Genomic DNA, 21,089 nt, shown 5'->3' with positions numbered 1-21,089 from the left:
CTAGCCTTGAGCAACAAAAAAGCCCAGGGACAGTGCTCAGGCCCTGAGTTCAAGCCCTAGGACTGACACATGGACGTGCATGCATGTGTGTGTACGCATACACACACAAAACTATGATTCAGTGGAAGAAGGCCCTCTACAGAGGTGTCATTCATCCTGTAGGACTGCAAACTGTGACAGTGTGGGAAAGACTATGAATATAGCAGTGGTACCAGCCATCAGTAAGGCGGGAAACAAGGCTTTAGAGAGAACATGAAGTCACTTGGTGTGACACTACAATGTCAAATTCAGGTCATTACCCATTCATCCAAACCCAAACACACTTGGAGGGCTGGGGTACAGCCCCAAGAGTGCACCTGAAATGTGCACTCGGTGTTGATGACATGCCCAGGCAAGTGCATCTACTGTAACAAATGTTGAATCTAATGGGTAGTGTTGACAGTGGGGGAGACTGGCTGGGGAGGAAGCAGGGATTATTGGACAATTAACCTAGCGTAATCTTGCTGTGAATCTAAAGCTGGTTGTGTTTTTTTTTAAGGCTATTAAGAAAAATACAATAGCTAAATACGTAAATATGAAGTATGTCCCTTGGAGTCCTTTCTTTGCTGTAAAAAAGTGGGGAGTAACCACCTACTTCCTGAGGCCGTTGTTAATTTCACAACATGTGAAACAAATGTCATACATTTGCCCTCAACAGACAGATCTGTGTAGCATCCCTTAAGGCTTTACATGAAACCCTCCAATTTTTAGCAGTCATTCATTACCATATGAAAGTAAATTCAAGTAAGCAGGAGGGCAATGTTACACATATAGTTAGAAATAAAGTACTACCGTATTAAAATACACCTAATAGAAAATACACATTCATACAAACTGGAATATTAACCAAATAACATTTAGAAAAGTAATAGAGCTAGTAAACATATTTGATTAAGACTGCACTGCAGAAGAAAACTATACCTTGGATGTGCAAGAATTACAGTGTTCACAGTGTTGATTCTCAAGAGAAACGTACCGCTGACACAGAGGGCAAAATCTGACAAGGAACAAAACAGGAAAATCACCGCACATGTTCACTGAGACTCACACAATACACACAAGTGTACATAGCACTTGCTCTCAAAACTGGAGGCAATCAGAATTCAATTCAATATGACCCTGTGGAGCACATTTAAAAGCAAAAGAAGTAAAGGATTCACTAGTGAAGGCACTTTGCAGTGAGATGCCCAAAACTGCCTTTTCAGCAGCCTTGGAAATTCAAAGTTCTACAGTGATCTTACCTGTAACCTTCTTCCGTGGGAAGGATTACCTTATGGAGTGGAATGTTGGTAAAAATACGCACAGGCGACTGTTTCCGACCTGTCTTTCCATGTTTATAAAGTGCATGATTATCATAATCTACCTAGAAAGTAAAGGGAAAATTTACTCAAATGAGTCAACATTCACTCAGCTTCTCGAACCAATAAAGAAATAAGCTGATGCCAAAACACATAGGACAGACTAAAGTAATTTGGTGCCAGTCCTAGGGCTTGAAGCTAGGGTCTTGGGCATTGTCCTTAGGCTTTCTTTGCTCAAGGCTAGTGCTCTACCCCTTGAGCCACAGTTCCACTTTTGGCTTTTACCTGGTTAATTGGAGATAAGAGTTTCATGGGCTTTCCTGGCTTTGAATGGTGATCCTCAGATCTCAGCCTCTTGAATAGCTAGGACTGCAGGTGTGAGCAACCGGTACCCAGTAGTAATTTTTTTTTTTTTTTAGGTAATAAATTCTTAAATGCAAGCATACATTTATGGACATTTCGGAGAGGCCCTTTGACAGAGGAATTTGAGAACATAAAAAGATGTGTTGTGTGCACATATATGTTATATACTATTAAGGGACATTATAAGAAAGACATATTAAGAACTAATGTCTTTGAAGACATGTGTGAGCATGGTTGAAACCTTCCACTCTGGGATGTGAGGTTGCTGCATGTCTGTTCAGCTCACCAGGCGCAGGTGCAGCCTCAGCTGTCCTCACACTTGGACAAAGAACAGGATTCTGGGTCCAACACTGGCTTTGCCACTGCTGTTACCTGACCTTAGCCAAGGTTACCTTCTGTCTGTTAAAGAGGTTACTAATTCTGACCTTAAAGTTGCTATGAAGGTTAAAAGAGCTTAGTGAAGTAAAACACTTAGTCCAGGGCCTGTCAAAGGCAGAAAGATGGAGATGGATACTGGGGTCCATATCCATGCTTGCTCTCCCTACAGCTATTTAAATCATTGACCTCTTTCCTCAATATACCTAAGTCAACTTCTCATGTCATCAGATTATCTTGAAAAGCAACTGATGCTAACAAGTATGATTTTTCTGATTTTGAGAAGGAGTCAGGCCTCAAACTCACAATCTTCTTGCCTCTGCCTCCTAGGTGCTGGGATTACAAGCATGTACTATCACACTAGGCCACAGCCAATTACCTTGTGGATTCTATCTTTTCCTCTAACCAATTATTCATACACATTCTCAATTTGGTTTTAGGTCTGCTATGTATTTACCAGATCACTAAATCCATCTTTCTTTTTTTTTTTTTTTTTTTTTGATGGGCATGGGTCTTGAACTTTGGGCGTAGGCACTATCCCTGAGCTCTTCAGCTTAAGGCTAGTGCTCTATCACTTTGAGCCACAGCGCCACTTCCTGTTTTTCTGGTGGTTAACTGGAGATAAGAGTCTCACAGACTTTCCTGTCCACGCTGGCTTTGAACCACGGTCCTCAGATCTCAGCCTCCTGAGTAGCTAGGATTACAGGAGTGAGCCACTGGTGCCTGGCACTAAGTCCATCTTTCTGTACATCAGGAATTCTCAAAGTAGGTTGGTGACATCAGTGTCACTGAGGATCTTGTTAGAAGTGCAAATCTGTGCCCCCATGAGGACCTAATAAGTAAGAAACCTTGGGAGTGAGGCCAGCAGTCTGTGTTAACAAGCCTCTTGGCACACTCAAGTTTGAGAAGCTCTGCCTCAGACTATCCTCAAGATTACCATGAGAGTTTTATGAGTTCAATATAAGTGGATCCCAATTTTCAAGCAAGGTATAATGAATTGTCCCAATTCTGAACAAGGAACTGAATTAGGAACTTAAAAGCAAACTGTTCTGCAAGTCAGGTATTCAATAAACAAATTACAAAAAATGTGAAACTGATGAGAAGAGAGGCCTCTAATGGCAGATTCCTCCATACTTCAGAGGCCCTGTCTACCTTAATGCCAACACCTACAGGAAGCTTCACTGCTTCCTGCTTGAACAGCAGGAAGAAAGTAAGTACAGAAGGAAGATGCCCAAAGCAGCGTGAACCTCCCACCCAGAGGTTTCTGGCTGGCTGCCAACAGGCTTCATCTAGTCTAGCTGACTATGCTGAAGTGAGTGCAGACCCAGGTTGCCTCTGAGATAGGCAGTATCTACCAAGGAAGTCCCAAGGAAGATCTCAATTGCAGCCCTGCATTCAGCCAATGCATCTTCAGACAGACATTGGTAAAACTAGCTCATTTCTACTGGAAATAATGGCAATGAATAGGATTTATAGTTTAACAAATTGGGGGTGTTTATTCAGAAAGGAGAAGGCAGGGAGGAACGGACAGCTATTTTATAATGGAAGGGGTGTCACATGGAACAGAAATTAAGACTTGCCCTTTATTGCCTCAGAGAACAGAACTAGGACCAATGGTTAGAAGTTAATGGGGAGCATATTTTATCTCAATATGAGAAAAATTTCTAACGATTAGAGCTATTAAATAAATTGAGTTGCCTTGTAAGGCTGTAGGACTCTGCTCAGTGAAAGCGTTCGAGTGCAGCTGGATGACTGCTTGTCGTGAATTTAGTGGGAGGATTATTATTTTGGGAAGTCAGCCCAGGTTACGGCTATGTTTCTTTCCAGCTCTCAAAGTCCTATGAATATAAGTTACCTATTAGAAGCTAAGAGACAAAAATAGATTTTACTTCAAAATCACCTTAAAATAGTTCCTTGAAGAGTTTTCTTTTAAAATGATTTAAATTCATAATTTCTCCCTAATGCACTCCTTTGTGTGGGTGAATAAATATATGGTACCTTATTAAGTTCAACAAAGATATTTTCAACAGAAACTGACAAGGATCATAAGAAAAAGCTCTTCCCCAAGAGAATCTCAGTGAGCTTTTCAAATGTTGTAAAATAATATTGTAAAAAGACTTCAAGTACGTGGAATATCCTATGTAATATAGCAGATAACAGATGGAAGAGGGGGCAAAAAAAGAACAATTTCTTTATGGCTACCCAAGGAGTCAGAGGATGTATGTGTCAGAAAGGTGGCTGATTGCTTGATTTTGCATAACCTAATTGGGATTATTATTATTTTTAAACGCGGGTTTGTTGTGCTAATTAACTATAAACATATGGTATGTAAAATGCATGCTGCTAGAGTAAATTAATGTACCTCTAACATACATCCATATTTCATAGCTTCATCCACACAAATAAACCTCCTGTGGAAGTGCGGTAAAGCAAACACAATTTTGCAAATTGCCTATCACTAGTGGTAGAGCTGATACACCATTTTCCCATCATTATCCCTGACATTTCGCTCACAATGATGATGAGAGGCATTCTCAAATAGAAAATTTCTCCCACAGAACTGATTAATGTGATGAAGTACTGTATAGAAATGAGGGAAAGCACAAAAATCTCTGCAATTTCTAACTTTTAATTTGATCCATACGCAAATGTCTCTTCTGTACCATGAGACTGAAGCTAGTTATATTGAGAACCAAGACTTTCAAGACAACAGCACTTGTTTTGTACCTACTATGTTCCAGGCATCAGGCCAGGATGCAAAGATAAAATAAGACAAGAGTACCAGGGCTTCCACAGCTCCTCCAGGGTCCTATTTAACTCTAGCTTAATTTCACAAAGATCCCAGCACACTTCTCCAGCTCTGCCAACCAACCCTCAATCTTTTACTAATGCCCCTAACCACCTGCCTCACCCCCACTCGCCATGTAACCTGATCTGAAATTCTCAGCGACATCTCGTACTCCTTATCACTCCACACACAAAAAAATGTTTAATACAAAATGAGTAGACACTTTTTTTGTGTGTTACTAGGGTTTGAACTCAGGGCCTACCAAGTGAGCCAGGCCTCCATACCCTTTTTCTATAGGCTATTTTCAAGGTAGGGCTTCTGGCCAACCTGTCCTGAGATCTTCCAACTTATGCTTCCCTGTGCCATTCCATGTCTGGTTCAATCTTTTAATTGCACTTTCTCTCTCTCTCTGTTTTGTTTTTTGTCAGTTATGGGGCTTGAACTCAGGGACTGGGAGCTGTCCCCAAGCTTTTTCTCAAGACTAGCCCTCTACAGCTTAGAGCCATAGCAACACTTCCATGTTTGTTTTGTTTTGTTTTGTTTGGAGGTGGGGGGAGTGGTTAAATGGAGGTAGGAGTATCACAGGGACTTTTCAGCGAGGGCTGGCTTTGAACCTCTGTCCTTAGATCTCAGCCTTCTGAGTAGCTAGTATTGCAGGCAGGCATCCGCCACCAGCACCTACCTGGCTTGTTTTAATTTTTTGAACCAGGGTCTTCTTGTGTAGCCCTGCTTATCTAGAACTTATGTAGCACAGGCTGCTCTCAACTCCTAAGTAGTGGGATTACAGGTGTGCATCACCAAGCCTAGCTTCAATCATTTTATTTTCTAGGTAAAGAAACAGAGACCTGAAAAGATCAAGTGCCTTTCCTCAAGATTAACTAGCTTCTAAAAGACAGTGTGAGAACTCAAACTTCTTCAGACTCTAAATGAGAATTTCTTTTCATTATTACATCTTTCCTTTCTAATCTGCCCTCAATAAAACTCATGCTTTTCTAGGTCTTTGATAACTACTTTATTCTCTGCTTATCAAGTGTTTTATCAGCTACTGAAGAGTCTACATCATTTATATTTTATAAAGATTTACAGCATCTCTGCTTTTCTCTTTCCGAAAAAGTATTTCTAAGAAATAAATTTAGTGACTTGGGGATTTCATCCTTGCCTTCTGGCTTGGAGGTTTAGAACCACCTCTGGTGATAGAGTTGGGGGGATTAATCAAGGTCTGTGAAGGAAGAGGGGAGACTTGCACATCTTTCACTTAATAAAAAAGGTTAAAAGGGGGCAGAGGGGAGGAGGAAGGAAAGTACCAGAAAAATGAAGTCAAATTAACAAAAGGAAAAAAAAAGAAAAAGAAAGAAAGCAAAGGCTCAAAAGAGGCATAAAGTAACAGATCCAGAGACTTTTTTTTAATAGAAGAAAAAAAAATTAAAGCCAGAAAAATCCTCAAGGGGAAGTACAATAAATAAAATTAGATGAATGAGACATGAGGAAATCAGTGTCTAACATAAGCACATAATAAGCAGACCTATTCTCACCTTCAGTAGGAATCCTGAAAAACTTAAGGTGGATTTTATAGATTTTATTCTCATTTTTCTTTTCTAATTTTTTATTTTGTTTTGGATTTTTTGCTGTTTTAGTTCAGGTAAAGTCTTGCTATGTAGTCTAGACTGGCCTGGAACTCACTATATATGTAGCTATTGGTAATCTCAGAATCCTTTGGCCTCCAATTTCCAAGTGCTAGGATTATAGAAATGTGCCACCATGGCTGGCCTCATTTTCTTTCAAAGGTTGGCTTTGTCTCTACTTTTTCACTCTGTTGGATATACATGACCTACTCAGATTCCCCACCCCCTTTTTTGCCAGTCCTGGGGCTTGAACTCTGGGCCTTGGTATTGTCCCTGTGCTTCTTTTGCTCAAGGCTAGGGGACTACCAGTTGAGCCACAGAACCACTTCCAGCTTTCTCTGAGTAGTTTACTGGAGATAAGAGTCTCACTGACTTTCCAGCCTGGGCTGGCTTAGAACCGTGATCCTTAGATCTCAGCCTCCTGAGTAGCTAGGATTATAGATAGGTATAAGCTACTTTCATCAATATATTGAGTTTTACAATTACTCTCAATAGGGTAGAGCCAGAAACCAGTCCCTAAAACTAGAACTAGAATATTTTCAAGTTCTTTAATATCATGGACTGCAAGGCAGTATGGAGGTGGCCTCCCTACACTTTAACCTCTTTCATCCATTGTACAAAAATCTCCCTTCCTTTGCCCATCAAGAGAACACTTCTCTCAATGTGGACTTGGGCTATCCTTTAAAAACAAAACAAAACAACAACAACCAAAAAAAAGGATATTCTTTTCTTAGATATTGTACGAAAGGGCCCAAGGAAAAGTTCTGTGGGCATCACAAGACTATCTGATGATAATGCTGACATCAATTGCCTTTGCTCTGCACTTGCTGTGTGTGAAGGACTGGGGTAGTCTTCTCATGCTCTGTCTCATGAGACAGACATGTCATCGTTATTGTTGTTAAACTGGCAAGATAAGCTTCAGAAAGGACAAACAGTTGAACCAAAATTCTTTTAACTCTAGAGCTCACATTCTCTTTCATACAATTACTCTGTGACATATATGGGGCACTGGCTATCTACTGGCATTAGAGTAGAAAATTATTCACTACCAAAGGCTACAAGTACTGCTGGACACTTAGTTAAAACTTCTAGGATATGTCAGCTATCACTGCATTGCAAATATCAATTCTCGATGTATCCCTCAGACAAGAAACAAAAATCCGGAAACCCTAGAGAGTATGAGGGTATTTAATGTACAGTTTGCTGGAACTGGGGCTCAAGAAATCAAGGTTAAGTCTGGGGCCAGTGAATCATGCCTGTAATCCTAGCTACTTAGACAAACACATCTAAGAAACTCTTATCTCCAATTATTTTTTTTAAGTCAGAAATGGAGGAGTAGGGCTGGGAAGGTGGCTCAGTGGTAGAGCACTTGCCCTGAATGCATGAAACCCTGGGTTCGATTCCTCAGCACCAAATAAGCAGGAAAAAAAGGCCAGAAGTGGTACTGTGGCTCAAGTGGTAGAGTGCTGGCCTTGAGCTGAAGAGCTGAGAGACAGCGCTCAGGCCCAGAGTTCAGGCCCCACAACTGGACCCAAAAAAAAAAAAAAAGAAATGGAGGAGTAATAAAGCACCAGCCTTGAGCAAAAAAAGCCAGCAAGGAGTGAGGCCTTGAGTTCATTCCCCAGTTAACACCTCCCCACCCACCCACCCACCCACCCACCCACCCACACACACACACAGAGTCAAGGTTAAAATGATTTAAGCAACACATTTTTGGAAAGAAACCTGTTAATATGGCTCAATACCTACAAAAATGTCCTTTAAATTTGAGAAGTAATCTCAGCTTTGGCAATCTAATTATGTAAAATATGGGGAAATTATACGCATAAAAAATGTTTATGGCAGTATCATTTATAGTACTTTAAAGTAAAAGCATTATAGAGTCAAAAAGGGAATTAATAACATAGCCTGTTAATGAAATAATTTGAAGTTATTAAAAGCATAAAGATTATATAGCTACCTTAAAATGTACTATATAGACAGGGAGAGAAAAAAGTGTGTGGAAGTAAATACTTGGAAATTGTACTATCTGCTTTTCTGGGTGGAATCACAGGTTGCATCTCCCCTCAGTCTGGCAGCACTATTGCTTTCAGAACTTGGAAATCATTTTCATAATGGCATATGCCTTTAAGAGGAAACAGATGAGAATCAGGTGCTATCTGTCAACAACTACTAAAGGCATTTACAACTCTAAGGCTGAAAACCTTAACTAGGAGCTGTCAATTCTCCAATGGAGCCAGGTGCTGGTGGCTCACACCTGTAAACCTAAATACTCAAGAAGCTGAGATCTGAGGATCACAGTTCAAAGCCAGCCGAGGAAGGAAAGTCCATGAGACTCTTATCTCCAATAAACTACCAGAAAACCAGAAGTGGCACTGTGGCTCAAATGGTAGAACACTAACCTTGAGCTGAAGAGCTGAGAAACAGCACCCAGGCCCAGAGTTTAAGCCCCACAACTGACAAAAAAATAAAATAATAATAATATTTATCAACATAAACTCCAGAAAATGAAACAAGAAGTTCTTTCTTTGCTATTGTTTCTGTTTTTGTTTATTTTTGCCTTATCTGTCTTTGGGAGAAAAAGGAGAGTATGGATGGAGGAGAGAGACGGAAATGGAGGGACAAAGGGTGAAAAATGCAGCATTGGAACTCACTAGACACTATGTGGAAAATGAACCATACAACTTGTGGGTGGGGATGGGAAGGAAAACTGGGAGAGAGTGAGGGAAGAGGTGACACTGTCCAAAAAGAAATGACTCTTACCCAAAAGAAGTACTCTTTATCTGACTTATACAGCTATAACCTGTCTATCACCTTTATAATAACAATAAAAACATTTTTTAAAAGATTACAGTTAAATACCATGGAACTAAACTATGTATGGGACAGTTTTAGTGTTTAATACACTCAAAGTATTTTAGTTTACTAAAATCAAAGGATAGACTTATCAGAATAATTTAATGTTCATTTAATGTCCATTCTTCAACAATGTCAGAAAACAGAATATTACTATACCTGATAATCCAGCATGGCAAAGCTTGGAAAAAACTGACAAATTCGGGACTCAAAAAAATAGGGGAAAATCCAGAAAATAGGCAATTCTTTGTGGCTGTTATCTAATGCATCACACACAAAAAAAGAAAAGGAAAAGGAAGATTTGATATTAAAAACATGAAACAGCTTTACCTGAAAAACTTCTGTAGACATTTCCAGTATAGAGTTCAGTTGTTCATCTATCTTTCATACAAAAAGAGGTTTATTACAGTGTCACTTCAACCTGCCCTTTCCAAAGGTCAATGGAAATACTGTATATGTAAAACAAAACACTGACTTAATCTGCTCTGATTAGTGTTCTTGAGAACAGCAAATAAATGAAATGCCTAACGAGAGTAATATTTTCTTTTAGGATTTGCCTGCACCCTGTCCCCAAAGCATACAACCTAGATAGCACAATTAATAGAGACGCTTGTTCACATAACTCTGGACACTCTTGGAATTTATCAACTCACAAGCTGGAAGTTTAGGGCTGAGAATCCATGTGGTTTAATCACTAGGAGCCTCCTGAATGTAGGACCTCCACCTAAACCTTGGCAGAGTTCCAAACTCTGGGCCTAGAGCTAGGTGACCTCTTGGAATTCTGGGTAAAACACTAGGAGCAGAGAATATAAGGTCTAGAGGGCAGAGAGAGGTGACTGTGTCATTAATTCATCTATCTATTCCTAGTACATAAGCAATACCTGGCATATGGTACCCACTCAGTCAAGATTTGTTGAACAAATAATATTTTTCTGCTGTTCTTCATATTGTTCCATAATTCCCACCAAAAACGTGTGTCACCTACAAGCCGTTCTACAAACCTATGACCATACAAAGTGTTCAATGACAGTGAAGTTTGCCCATCCTGCAACAAGCCTGTTTTTAAAGAGAAGAACCTGATACATGTATATTCTCCAGTGTGGAGTTTCTGAGCCTGGCTAAGATGTGACAGACAATAGATCAGTAGGTTACCATATAAACACTTATCTTGTAGGAAGTAAAAAAAATACACACCTTGGCTTTGACCTTCCTTCCATATAGCAATTAACTTCTTGAATGTGATAGCCAGAGGCTCAACTAAGCCACCAAAAGGAGGGTCTGTGACCATAATGACTCCATCACCTTCATCTTCCTGTAAGAATGCTCTGCACACATCAAGGGCAGCCTGGAACAAACAAAAACTCTAACTTGGGAGGAGACAGGCACTTTGTCCTAGCTGGGGGAAAATGCATCAGATTTGTTCTCACTCTTCACCAAGTCATCCTATCCCCAGTCCTATGCTGACGTCCCAGATCCTCTTAGTCACTCTTGTCAGAGTTTTTTATCTTTGGGGTCCATGATGAGCAGCCTTTTCAAACTGCAAATTCAAATACGATCACTCTCAGAAAACTACACATTTCACATGGTTAAGTTAAAACCAAATTTAGTCATCTAAAAGAAAGCCACTAGTTATCCATGCAAACAACCTTAACTGTTATTCAACTCCATGACCCTGAGTAAGGGCAATTCTAAACCTTGGAGACACAAAGGGGAAAATAAGATATACTGTTTCCTAACTGGCTTGTCCAATCACCATAAATTCAGTTCAGTAACAACCACAAATCACTAGATAAATATGCCCATGCTTTTCTTTTGTTTTTATGTTGAGATGGAGGTTTTACTATATAACTCAGGCCTTCCTAAAACTCCCCACATTGTTAGTCTCAAACTCTTGACCCTCCTGAGGGCTGGATTACCTTGATATACATGTTTTTAAGTATGAGGTAAATGTCAGACATAATTGAACATGCATAGTAAGAAAATAAAAGTTCACAAATAGTAAAGTTTTTCCAGACCATGAAATCAGGCTACTAGCACGCTTTGCCAAAAGGCTGATACATGTTTAGTAAACTGCAGTTTTAGTGATTGTGAAGTTAGTATCACCTATGTATCGCTTTTCTTTTGAGCAAGGTTCACAGGAGATACCTTGCACAGGATCTCCCATCCACTGACTGGGAAGCAGTCTTTAAGTTTTCAACTATAAAAGCAAATCAACACCTACAACATAGAAAATGTACTCGATTTTAAAGTTTAATAAAACTTTAAATTTTAATAAGCTTATGTGTACTTTATAATAAAATATATTTTATTCTAGGTACTAAATCAATTTTGGAGACCCAACTGATGAAAGGGGAAAGAACAACCTCCCATCATTTCCCCTGGACAGTCCTCACTAACTTCCACTGAACTTGTGTGACAGGGCATGCATACCGAGTTCACTCAGTGTTCACCTCTGCCTCGTCCTCCTCACTCTGCTTCCCAGGACAAAGACTATGAGTGCACATGGTTGATCTGGAAAGGCTTGGAGTTCCTCAGAGTTTAACAGGGAGTGGGGGGGGTGGGGGGGGGAAGGATAACAGACTAGCTAAAAATGCTTAGACACAAAGAGAACACATGAAGTCTATTTTTCCAGCTAGGACTTACTGGCATGGTGGCATCAGGAGGTGCCCAGGGCCCTAGCAATGTCACCTATGGGAAACACAAGCTGGTGGAGGACACCAATGCCAGCAGTAACCTGACTTGACATCGAACCTCTCACTGAAACAGTGCTTGCCATCCAAGTTAGCTACCCTTAGCAAATACTTGAACCCTTTATCACCAGGCTTATAACATTTTTATTCCCTTCATGACTGCTGAAGAGGTTACAAGAAACCCTGTGTGGGGAACTTCTACTTATAATCCAGGAGACACCGTGTCCCACCCCCTTGGCTCCCTCCCTCCCTACCCCCCCACCCCCAGCTCCCTCTCAGTGTTGAGCTCCAGAGGCAGAAGCTGGAATTCTCCAAAGCACCTGTACAGCTCCATGGACACCAGGTAGGCAGGAGATGCTGAGAAGTCAACTAGAAAAAGTATAACCCCACTGGAGAACCTGATTCCAGCAATGGACCAAGAAAGGGCAGATGGGTGGCAAGATCACTACAAGCTTCTGTAGCTGGGTTACAGAAGGGCCACGGGTAAGTCAGGGAAATCTGCCTGGACTGCTGTTTTTCTTCAGGCACACCAAGGGGGTGTTCAGTCTTGGCAGTTATCTCACCATTATGTCAGAAACTTTCTTGTCAAGTATCCTATTAACTCTGGAGAGGAACCCACATCAAATTTCCTACAAAACCACTGCACACTGGTTTTTAAAAATATATAAAATTTTTAGCTAATAGGTATTTAAATGTAATGTTACCTTTATTTTGTCTTTATTGATAAAATAAAAAGCAAAATCATAAGGCTTATGTAGCTTATTGGGAGAGTGCTTACCTAGCATGCATGAAACCCTAGGTTCGATTCCTCAGTACCACATATACATAAAAAGACGGAAGTGGCTCTGTGGCTCAACTGGTAGAGTGCTAGTCTTAAGCGGAAGAAGCTCAGGGAAGTGCCCAGACACTAAGTTCAAGCCCCAGGACTGGCAAAAAAACAAAAACAAAAACAAAATCATAGTACATTAAAAACAAAGACCAGGCATCAGTGGCTCTCACCTATAATCCTGGCTACTCAGAAGCCTGAGATCTGAAGATTGCAGTTTGAAACCAGCCCCAGCAGGAAAGTCTATGAGACTCTTATCTCCAATCAATTAACCACCAAAAATCCAGAAGTGAAGCTGTGGTAGAGTACTAGTCTTAAGCAAACCTAAGTCCTAGGTTCAAGCCCCAGGACCAACACAAAGAACAAGCAAAAACAGAGCAAACCCTAATTACCTACTGTAGCAGCTAGCAGTGGCAAAACAAACAGGAGGCCCATCGTTTCACAAATCCATGTCTCACCAGCCCAGAACTCACCGCTCTCACACATCACTGTCAAACCTGCCTGCCTTCCATTTGGTAGGACAAAGTGCAAGCCAGGCCCCTGGAACACTCAGCCTGGGTTTCCCTCTCAGTATACTCATCACAGTCCCCCTGCTCCAGAGGCAATAGTCCAGAATCTACTTCTAGCCTCTCTTTTCCCCAAAGCCCCTATCCCAGTGCCACTGTTTTCATCTACTTTCCATCATGCTCCTCTACTCAGTTCTCAAGCCCCAGAGCCTTTCTGCCAGGAGCTTCCACCAGTAGCAGGCCACAGATCCTGAGCACAAACAGCAAAGCAGACAAAAGGGAGAAGAGCAGCAGGAATAACAGAAGTCAGACTACACCTAGTCCATGGAGCTTGCTAACAGAGTGGGTCTCTATCCTAACTGCAATGAAAAGAGAATGACAGAATCACTTCTGGCTGCTCAATAAGCCTCCAGTAAATGAACAAAATTAAATATGCCAACAAATGGTAGAAAATAACAAAAGAGGTACTCTTGAAGTTGTAAGTTTACAATAAGAAGAATGAATAGTTATAATTCTTACCTTGCCATCAAAGAAATGATGGTTAAACATGTTATAGTGGCAAAAGCTATCTTCCATATAAAACTGTGAATACCTGTAAAATAATTCATTTCTAGAATTACTTGACAGTCACATCCATAAACAATTATATACTAAAATATGAATTATAAAAGCATTTTCATTAAAAAAAATTCAGTATCCTTCAAGTTTTCTTGTTTTTTGTTAGTCGTGGTGGTGGTGGTCATGGGGCTTGAAATCTGGGCCTGGGCGCTGTCCCTCAACTTTTCAGCTCAAAACAAGCGCTCTACCACTTGAGACACAGTGCCACTTCTGGTTTTCTGGTGGTTAATTGGAGATTAAGAGTCTCACAGACTTTGCTACCCAGGCTGGCTTTGAACCGTGATCCTCAGATCTCAGCCTCCTGAGTAGCTAGGATTACAGGTGTGAGCTATCGGCACTGGCCCTCTTCAGTTTTTTGAAATAAGAAATATTTTCTAAAAGTTTCAGGAAATTGAAACAATGAACTTCAATTATTTTCCTTAGTTTAGTAAACCATTGGCAAAACCACAGAATTCTTATATTTAGATACAAAAATCAACATTTCTACTTACTAGCTATTAAGTATTTTGTTCCCTGGTTAACAAATAAGAGTCATTTGTTGTTGTTGGTCATGGGCTTGAATTCACGGCCTGGGTACTGTTTCTAAGATCTTTTGCTCAAGGTTAGGACTCTACCACTTTGAGCCACAGCTCTACTTCTGGTTTTTTAAGTGGTTAATTGGAGATAAAGAGTATCACGGGGACTTTTCTGCCCTGGCTGGCTTTGAACCATGATCCTCAGATCTCAGTCTCCTGTGTAGCTAGGATTACACACATGAGCCACCAGTGCCCAGCTTAAAAAGAATACTCTTTAATGTATTAGTTTAACAAAATATGCTTCTCAATCTAAGAGGAAGAAATAAGGGCATTTTATAGTTCCTGAATTTGTGCCAGGAAAAGGGTATTTGTTTACAGAATGAACTAACTTACTCTTTTAGTAGACTATTAGAAAACATCATCAATATGAATGTGAGGCCAGCTTTAGCTATTAACATTTTATAAATTTCTACTAATTTACTAGGCAAAAGTGCTATATTATGGCTTAAATTTGCACTTAGGCAATCGCTCACATGCCTAACTTTTCTATATTTCTCAGTTATGTCTGTACTATTTAACTGTCCCAATTATGTAGATTGGTCTTTAAATGTCTGTTGCTGACTTCTGACTTTTTTGTACAGAGCAGAAACATATTACCCCAACAGGAATTGAATTTTGTCTCCCTTATTATAAATTATTCACACCGAGCTATAGCATCCTGTTTGGAAAGATGGAAGAACCTAGAGTCATGCCCCTCCCTCTATGGCTTCATAGAGTGAGTCCTGGTGGCTCCCCTTTGCTTGGTCTGATGTTCCCAGCTGCTCCTGGCTGTCAGGAACTGAGTGGCCATCCATGGTGTTTGCCCACCGCAGCCCTGCCCACCACAATGCTGAGCAGCACAGGCTCACAAGCCACGTGGTCGGCTTCCAAACTCCAGCACTGTGCTGCCTTAGTAAGGAAATTATTTAGCCCTTCTAATCTCCATTTCTTCATCTACAAAGAGGGGAAAACACCAATTTCTACCTCACAAGCCTTCTTAGAATAAAGGAGTTATGTGTGGAAAGTGTCTCTCGACACCAGCCACACAGCATACACTAAGATGTTAACTGCCATTATTTTAATATCAGCCACAAATATAATGGCTTTAAAAAATATTAAAGACTTTTGTTTCTCTTCACCGAAACATAATCTCAGATACTTCTTGTTGTGTAGAGATGGAAGAACAGTGGTTCAACATTCTCAGTACCTTATCCTTTGATTGTTTTAGATACTGTTAAGTTTATCTGTTCATTTCATAAAAGACTCATTGACACTTAAGAAATAAAAGGCTTGGAAACCTTAAAAATATTTGAAGTATACATTTTAGCTTACTGAACTTTCCAAAAGCTATGAAGAAATGTCAATTACCATTAGTAAACAAATATGTCTTCTTCCTATTGAACTTTTTTTTTTTTTTGAGACAGCGTCTTGACTTAACTAACTTTGAAATAACTGGTTTGGGGAAAGAGGGGCACTGGATTTGAACTCAGAAGCTTGCGTTCCTTAGGTCGGCACTTTTATTACTTGTTTCCAGCCCAGCTTTTTGCTGATTATTTTGGACAAAGGATCTCACAAACTTTTCTGCCTGAGCTGGCTTCAAACCATGACTCTTAAACTCTCAGCTTCCCAAGCAGCTAAGATTAGAGGCATGAGCCTTTGGCATCTAGCTGAATAACTTATTTTTAAAAAACTATCCACACCAGTACAGCTGTGATGTGCTAACTTTGAGGGTATTCTCTCTTGCAAGGCTTGATGAGAAAGGGCAAAGGAAAACATAATACCCTTTTCACTGAATCTCCATTGTTACCTTGCTTCATAAGACACAAGAGTGATCTTTGAAAATGAAAAAAGAAAAAAGAAAAAAAAGGAAGAAAATTTGATATACACAAAAGCTAGCACAGCATACCTGTCCAAAACATTCTGGAAGCAGTGTGTAGAGACAGCAATAAGAAAAAAGGAGGGGAGGAGAATTTCAGTCCTAAGTTTCCACCAAATACAAACAAGGTAGCATAATTATTTCATATTTAAAATTATTAAATAATATAACTCAATATTGCCCATTAAAATGAAACTAGCCATAAGGAATTATTCTCTCCATTGAATAAGGCAAACAAAACCAATCAGAAAAGCGTGCACTGGAAAACTGCTCACAAGGACAGTCATTTAATTTGGCCATTCATTCTCTTAGATGAGAGTCAGTTACCAAGTATGAAACAAGCTCTCTCCACAGGAAATGTAATCAAGCGCTGAATAAAATTAGTTCATAAGAGACCTAAGAAACTCAGTTTTTGATATAACTTTATTTGGATGATAGTTACCAAATAGAATTTCACATCTTTTGTGCTAAAATGAAAGCCCACAGAAGTTCATCTTAGCAAATGTTAGCTACACATCCTACCCCTGAAAAGGACATGTCCTGTACATCTCCAGGAAGCCATGGAAGGAGCAAGCTCTGAGCCATGGAGACTTTTCACAGGGTAACAAGAAATCAAAGTGAAAGTCCCTTTATACTGAGTTTCCCCAATTTAATTGTGATGTCTGTGAGAAATCCAAACCTGGTAACGGGGAATGAATAGTTAACAGACAAGGAAAGAGAATGGAGGTGCCCATTGAGAAAGGTAGTTGTTTAGTCATAATCACATAAAGTTGACTTGAAAAATTGAAAGAAAAATAAACCACAAAAGCTATATTTATCTTTCTTCTTTGTGTTAACCTTGGGCCTTGAACTCAGGAACTCCAGCTCTCATTCAGCTTACTTGCTCATGGCTGGTGCTCTCCCATGTAAGTTATGCCTCCAGCCCAGCTTTTCTCTTTTTTATTGTCGGTCCTGGGACTTGAACTCTGGGCCTGGGCGCTGTCCCTCAGCTCTTCAGCTCAAGGCAAGCACTCTACCACTTGAGCTATAGCGCCACTTCCGGTTTTCTAGTAGTTTATTGGAGATAGGAGTCTCACAGTCTTTCCTGTCCAGGCTGGCTTTGAACCGCGATCCTCAGATCTCAGCCTCCTGAAGTAGCTAGGATTTCAGGCTTGAGCCACCGGCGCCCAGCTAGCTTTTCTTTTTTCAAACCACAAACTTCCAGGTCTCAGATTCCTGAGGATTTGGATTACATATGTGAGCCACTGGTGCCTGGCTAGCTATCCTCCTTAATGTGATACTTTAGTACACTGAAGAACATGCAAAAGAACCTATAAACCATATACTGCCTTATACAGTCACCAAGAGCTCCTGGAATTGAAGCAATTATAGAAATTAGGAAGAGTATTTCCACTCTCTAGACTTATGGAGCGGAGGAGCAGATATGCCATCTGTGCTACATCGAAGGTATAAGATTGAAAGTGTAGTACCATCCCAGGGAGATGGAAGCTGTGTTTCTCTCTGTCCCGTCTGTCTGTCCAACCACTCAGATGCCAGCTAACCCCACATAATACAAGCTCATGTGTCTGCTCATCCCCACCCTCCTTCTGGGCCCTGTCCATCCCTCATTAGCATCCTCTTCACTCCTGCTAGGTCCAGGGAGGCAGTACACACATCATCTGCTAAAATTTCCTCTTATTTTATTTATTTACTTTTGTGTGTGTGTTTGTGTGCACCAGTCCTGGCACTTAAACTCAGGGCCTATGCACTATCCCTGAGCTTGTTCTGCCCAAGGTTAGCCCCCTGCCACTTTGAGCCATAGCTCCACTAATAGCTTTTTAGTGGTTAACTGGAGAGAAGAGTCTCACAGAGCTGGGCGCCAGTGGCTCAAACCTGTAATTCTAGCTACTCGGGAGGCTGAGATCTGAGGATTGCGGTTCAAAGCCACCCCAAGCAGGAAAAGCCTTGAAACTCTTTTCTCCGATTAACCATCAGAAAACTGGAAGGGGCACTGTGGCCCAAGTGGTAGAGCTCTAGCCTTGAGCTGAAGAGGTGAAGAACAGTGCCCAACCCCAGAGTTCAAGCCCCATGACTGACAAAAAAAAAGTCTCACAGACTTTCCTGCTTGGGCCAGCTTCAAATCATGAGCCTTAGATCTCAAGTCTCCTGAGTAGCTAGGATTACAGTCTGAGACACTGGCGCCATGCATAAAACTTATTTTTAAAATGTCTTCTCAAGTGCAGTATCGGGCTGGGAATTTGGCTTAGTGGTAGAGTGCTTGCTAGCATGCATGAAGCCTTGGGTTCCATTCCTCAGTACCACATACACAGAAAAAGCCAGAAATGGCACTGTGGTTCAAGTGGTAGGAGTGTTAGCCTTGAGCAAAAGAAACTCAGGGACAAGCCCCTGGACAGGCAGGAAAAGAAAAAGAAAAAGAAAACTGCAGTATCAGAGGAGGAAACAAGGTTCCAGAAATCAGATTCAGCATGAGGCAATTCTTGAGAAAATCTTGATTCAATGGGAACATGCCTCAGCATTCTAAGTCACAGACAACTAAATGTGGTCATTGGCAAACAAATCAACCACCTCTCCATCTAAAATACAGACTGCATGCTCAGTGTACAGGACTGAAAAAGGGCTTGCCACCAATGCCTACTTCTAAATGTCAACAACGGACTTGTGACAGCCACTGTAAGTAATTAACAAGAAAATACACATAAAAAGAAACAGTACACGATAAGGACAATAAGATATTTTGTAAACCTACCGAGAGTCAATATCCAATAAAAGGCTTTTAATGTCATACTTCTTGTCATCTGCTGCTGTCAACCTGATCAGCTCATGCAACCTATTGCAATCAGTGAAACAAACAGTAAAAAGTCACCAATGTCACAGACCATAAGCAAACAGGCAACAAAAGCCATCCATGTTCTTAAGATGTTTCTGGTACCTCAACCAAATGTTGAAAAGAACTAGAAGATATAACTGGAGTTTCAGTTTTCAAATTTATTTTTTGGCTTTTCTTTTTTCTTTTCTTTCTGGCACCAGTACTGGGGTTTGAACTCAGGACTGTGAGTCTCATTTGGCTTTTTCAATCAAGGCTGGCACTCATAGCTCCACTTCTGGCTTTCCCGGTTAATTGGATGTAACTGCTCAGACTGGCTTAGAACCAGTTCTCAGATTTCAGCCTCCTGGACTAGTATGACCCACTGCTACCCAGCTGGCTTTTTTTCTTTTCTTTCTTCCTAGGTCCAAGACTGGGACTTGAACTTGATACCTGATGCTTTTGTTCATTGGCTGGTACTCTACCAAAGGAGCCACACCTCCAACCCCTTTTCTTTCCTTTTTTTTGAGTTAACATACATTTGTAGTAGGAGAGTTTTCATTGTGATATTTCCAAATATGTGTACAGTGTACTTTAAACAAATTCACCCCTCCACCAGATTCCAATTGCTCCCCTTTCTCTTCTCCCCTTTATTGTGGACAGTTTCCTGACACAGGAGACTTACCAGTCTACACAAAAGTTAGTGAGATCCCATGTCAACCGAAAAGCCAGACATGGTTGTACAGGCATGTAATTGTAGCTAAGTGTAAAGCACAGGTAGGGTGATTTCAGTCTAGGCAAGACTAAACAAAATGCAAGACCAAGTTGGGTGCTGGTAACTGTATTCCTAGTATTCCTACATAGCTTTACTCATAGCTATTCAGGAGGCTGAGATCTGAGGATCATAGCTCTAAGCCAATTAACCAGGAAAAGGCCAGAAGTAGAAATGTGGTAAAGTACCAGCCTTGAGCAAAAAAAGCTCAGAGCCTGAGTTCAAGACCTAGTACTGGTGCATGCACACATGTATATATATACACACACACACACTCACACCCATACACACAACTGCAAGACTCTAACTGAAAAAATAACTAAAGCAAAGTACTAAGGGCATGGCTCAATTGTTAGATCACTTATTTACAAAGTGTAAGGCCCTGAGTTCAAATTCCACTACTGTCAAAAAAAAAAAAGAAACAAACAAACAAAGTATCAACTCAGAAGGTATCTCCTATGACAGAAAGCAAGCTCTGGAGCAGAGGCTCCAGGAGAGGACCCATGCTTCCCGCTTGCTCTGGAGACTCCAGAGGTCTCAGCACTGTACCCACACAAGTCAATAACTACTTAAGAAAATTTTCCTTGGGTTTAAACTGTGGTAGTCCAAAATCTAAAAAGCAAAATACCTTGGTGTTCCAACACACAGTACTCTTCTGAATCCAAGGGTAGAAAGGAGGTGTACCAGGAAGTGACAGGTCCTGTCTGCAAACAGATACTGCGCATTGGTCTTCTTGTTTTCCAGTGGGTGAAGAAGCTGACTGGGCCTTTGGAGTTGGGCCATGGAGACTTCACCCAGTAGCTCATGCTTGCCATGCTCTCCCCAGTCATCAGGGAGCAGCAACTGCTGACATCTTCTGCAGAACTTCCTCTGAGGCAAGGGCAGTTGAACAAACCTCAGCAGCCTTGTAGACACAGGAAACACAGATTTTAAATTGGTTGTTTTAGAGACAATGTTTTTCTAACTTTAGCAAAGAGTATTCTGACTTCCAGAAGAGTATTGCAAAAAGAAGCAAAAGTAAGAGAAATCTGCAGAACACAGGCTAGAATTGATGTCTGGTTGTGTGTCCACAAAGTGGGGAAGAATCAGCAATTTCCTAAGAA

At 40.7% G+C, this 21,089-nt stretch overlaps 1 protein-coding gene across 3 annotated transcripts in view; it reads right to left on the bottom strand.

The window, feature by feature from the left end:
• The window catches only part of Zcchc4 (zinc finger CCHC-type containing 4), a 37,013-nt gene that overhangs the window by 7,290 nt on the left and 8,634 nt on the right, over nt 1-21,089 (bottom strand). For all 3 annotated transcript variants that reach the window (XM_042674797.1, XM_042674798.1, XM_042674799.1), the window contains 7 exons: nt 20,615-20,890; nt 19,158-19,238; nt 13,883-13,955; nt 10,536-10,686; nt 9,501-9,601; nt 1,281-1,402; nt 961-1,036 (listed from right to left, as the gene is read on the bottom strand). In XM_042674797.1, the coding sequence (XP_042530731.1) occupies nt 961-1,036; nt 1,281-1,402; nt 9,501-9,601; nt 10,536-10,686; nt 13,883-13,955; nt 19,158-19,238; nt 20,615-20,890 (880 nt within the window). The remainder of the gene's footprint in view (nt 1-960; nt 1,037-1,280; nt 1,403-9,500; nt 9,602-10,535; nt 10,687-13,882; nt 13,956-19,157; nt 19,239-20,614; nt 20,891-21,089) is intronic.

Source organism: Dipodomys spectabilis, unplaced genomic scaffold (assembly GCF_019054845.1).
Source record: "Dipodomys spectabilis isolate Male_0828 unplaced genomic scaffold, ASM1905484v1 ptg000021l, whole genome shotgun sequence".
Taxonomy (NCBI): domain Eukaryota; kingdom Metazoa; phylum Chordata; class Mammalia; order Rodentia; family Heteromyidae; genus Dipodomys; species Dipodomys spectabilis.
This window is presented reverse-complemented; position numbering and strand designations above follow the sequence as displayed.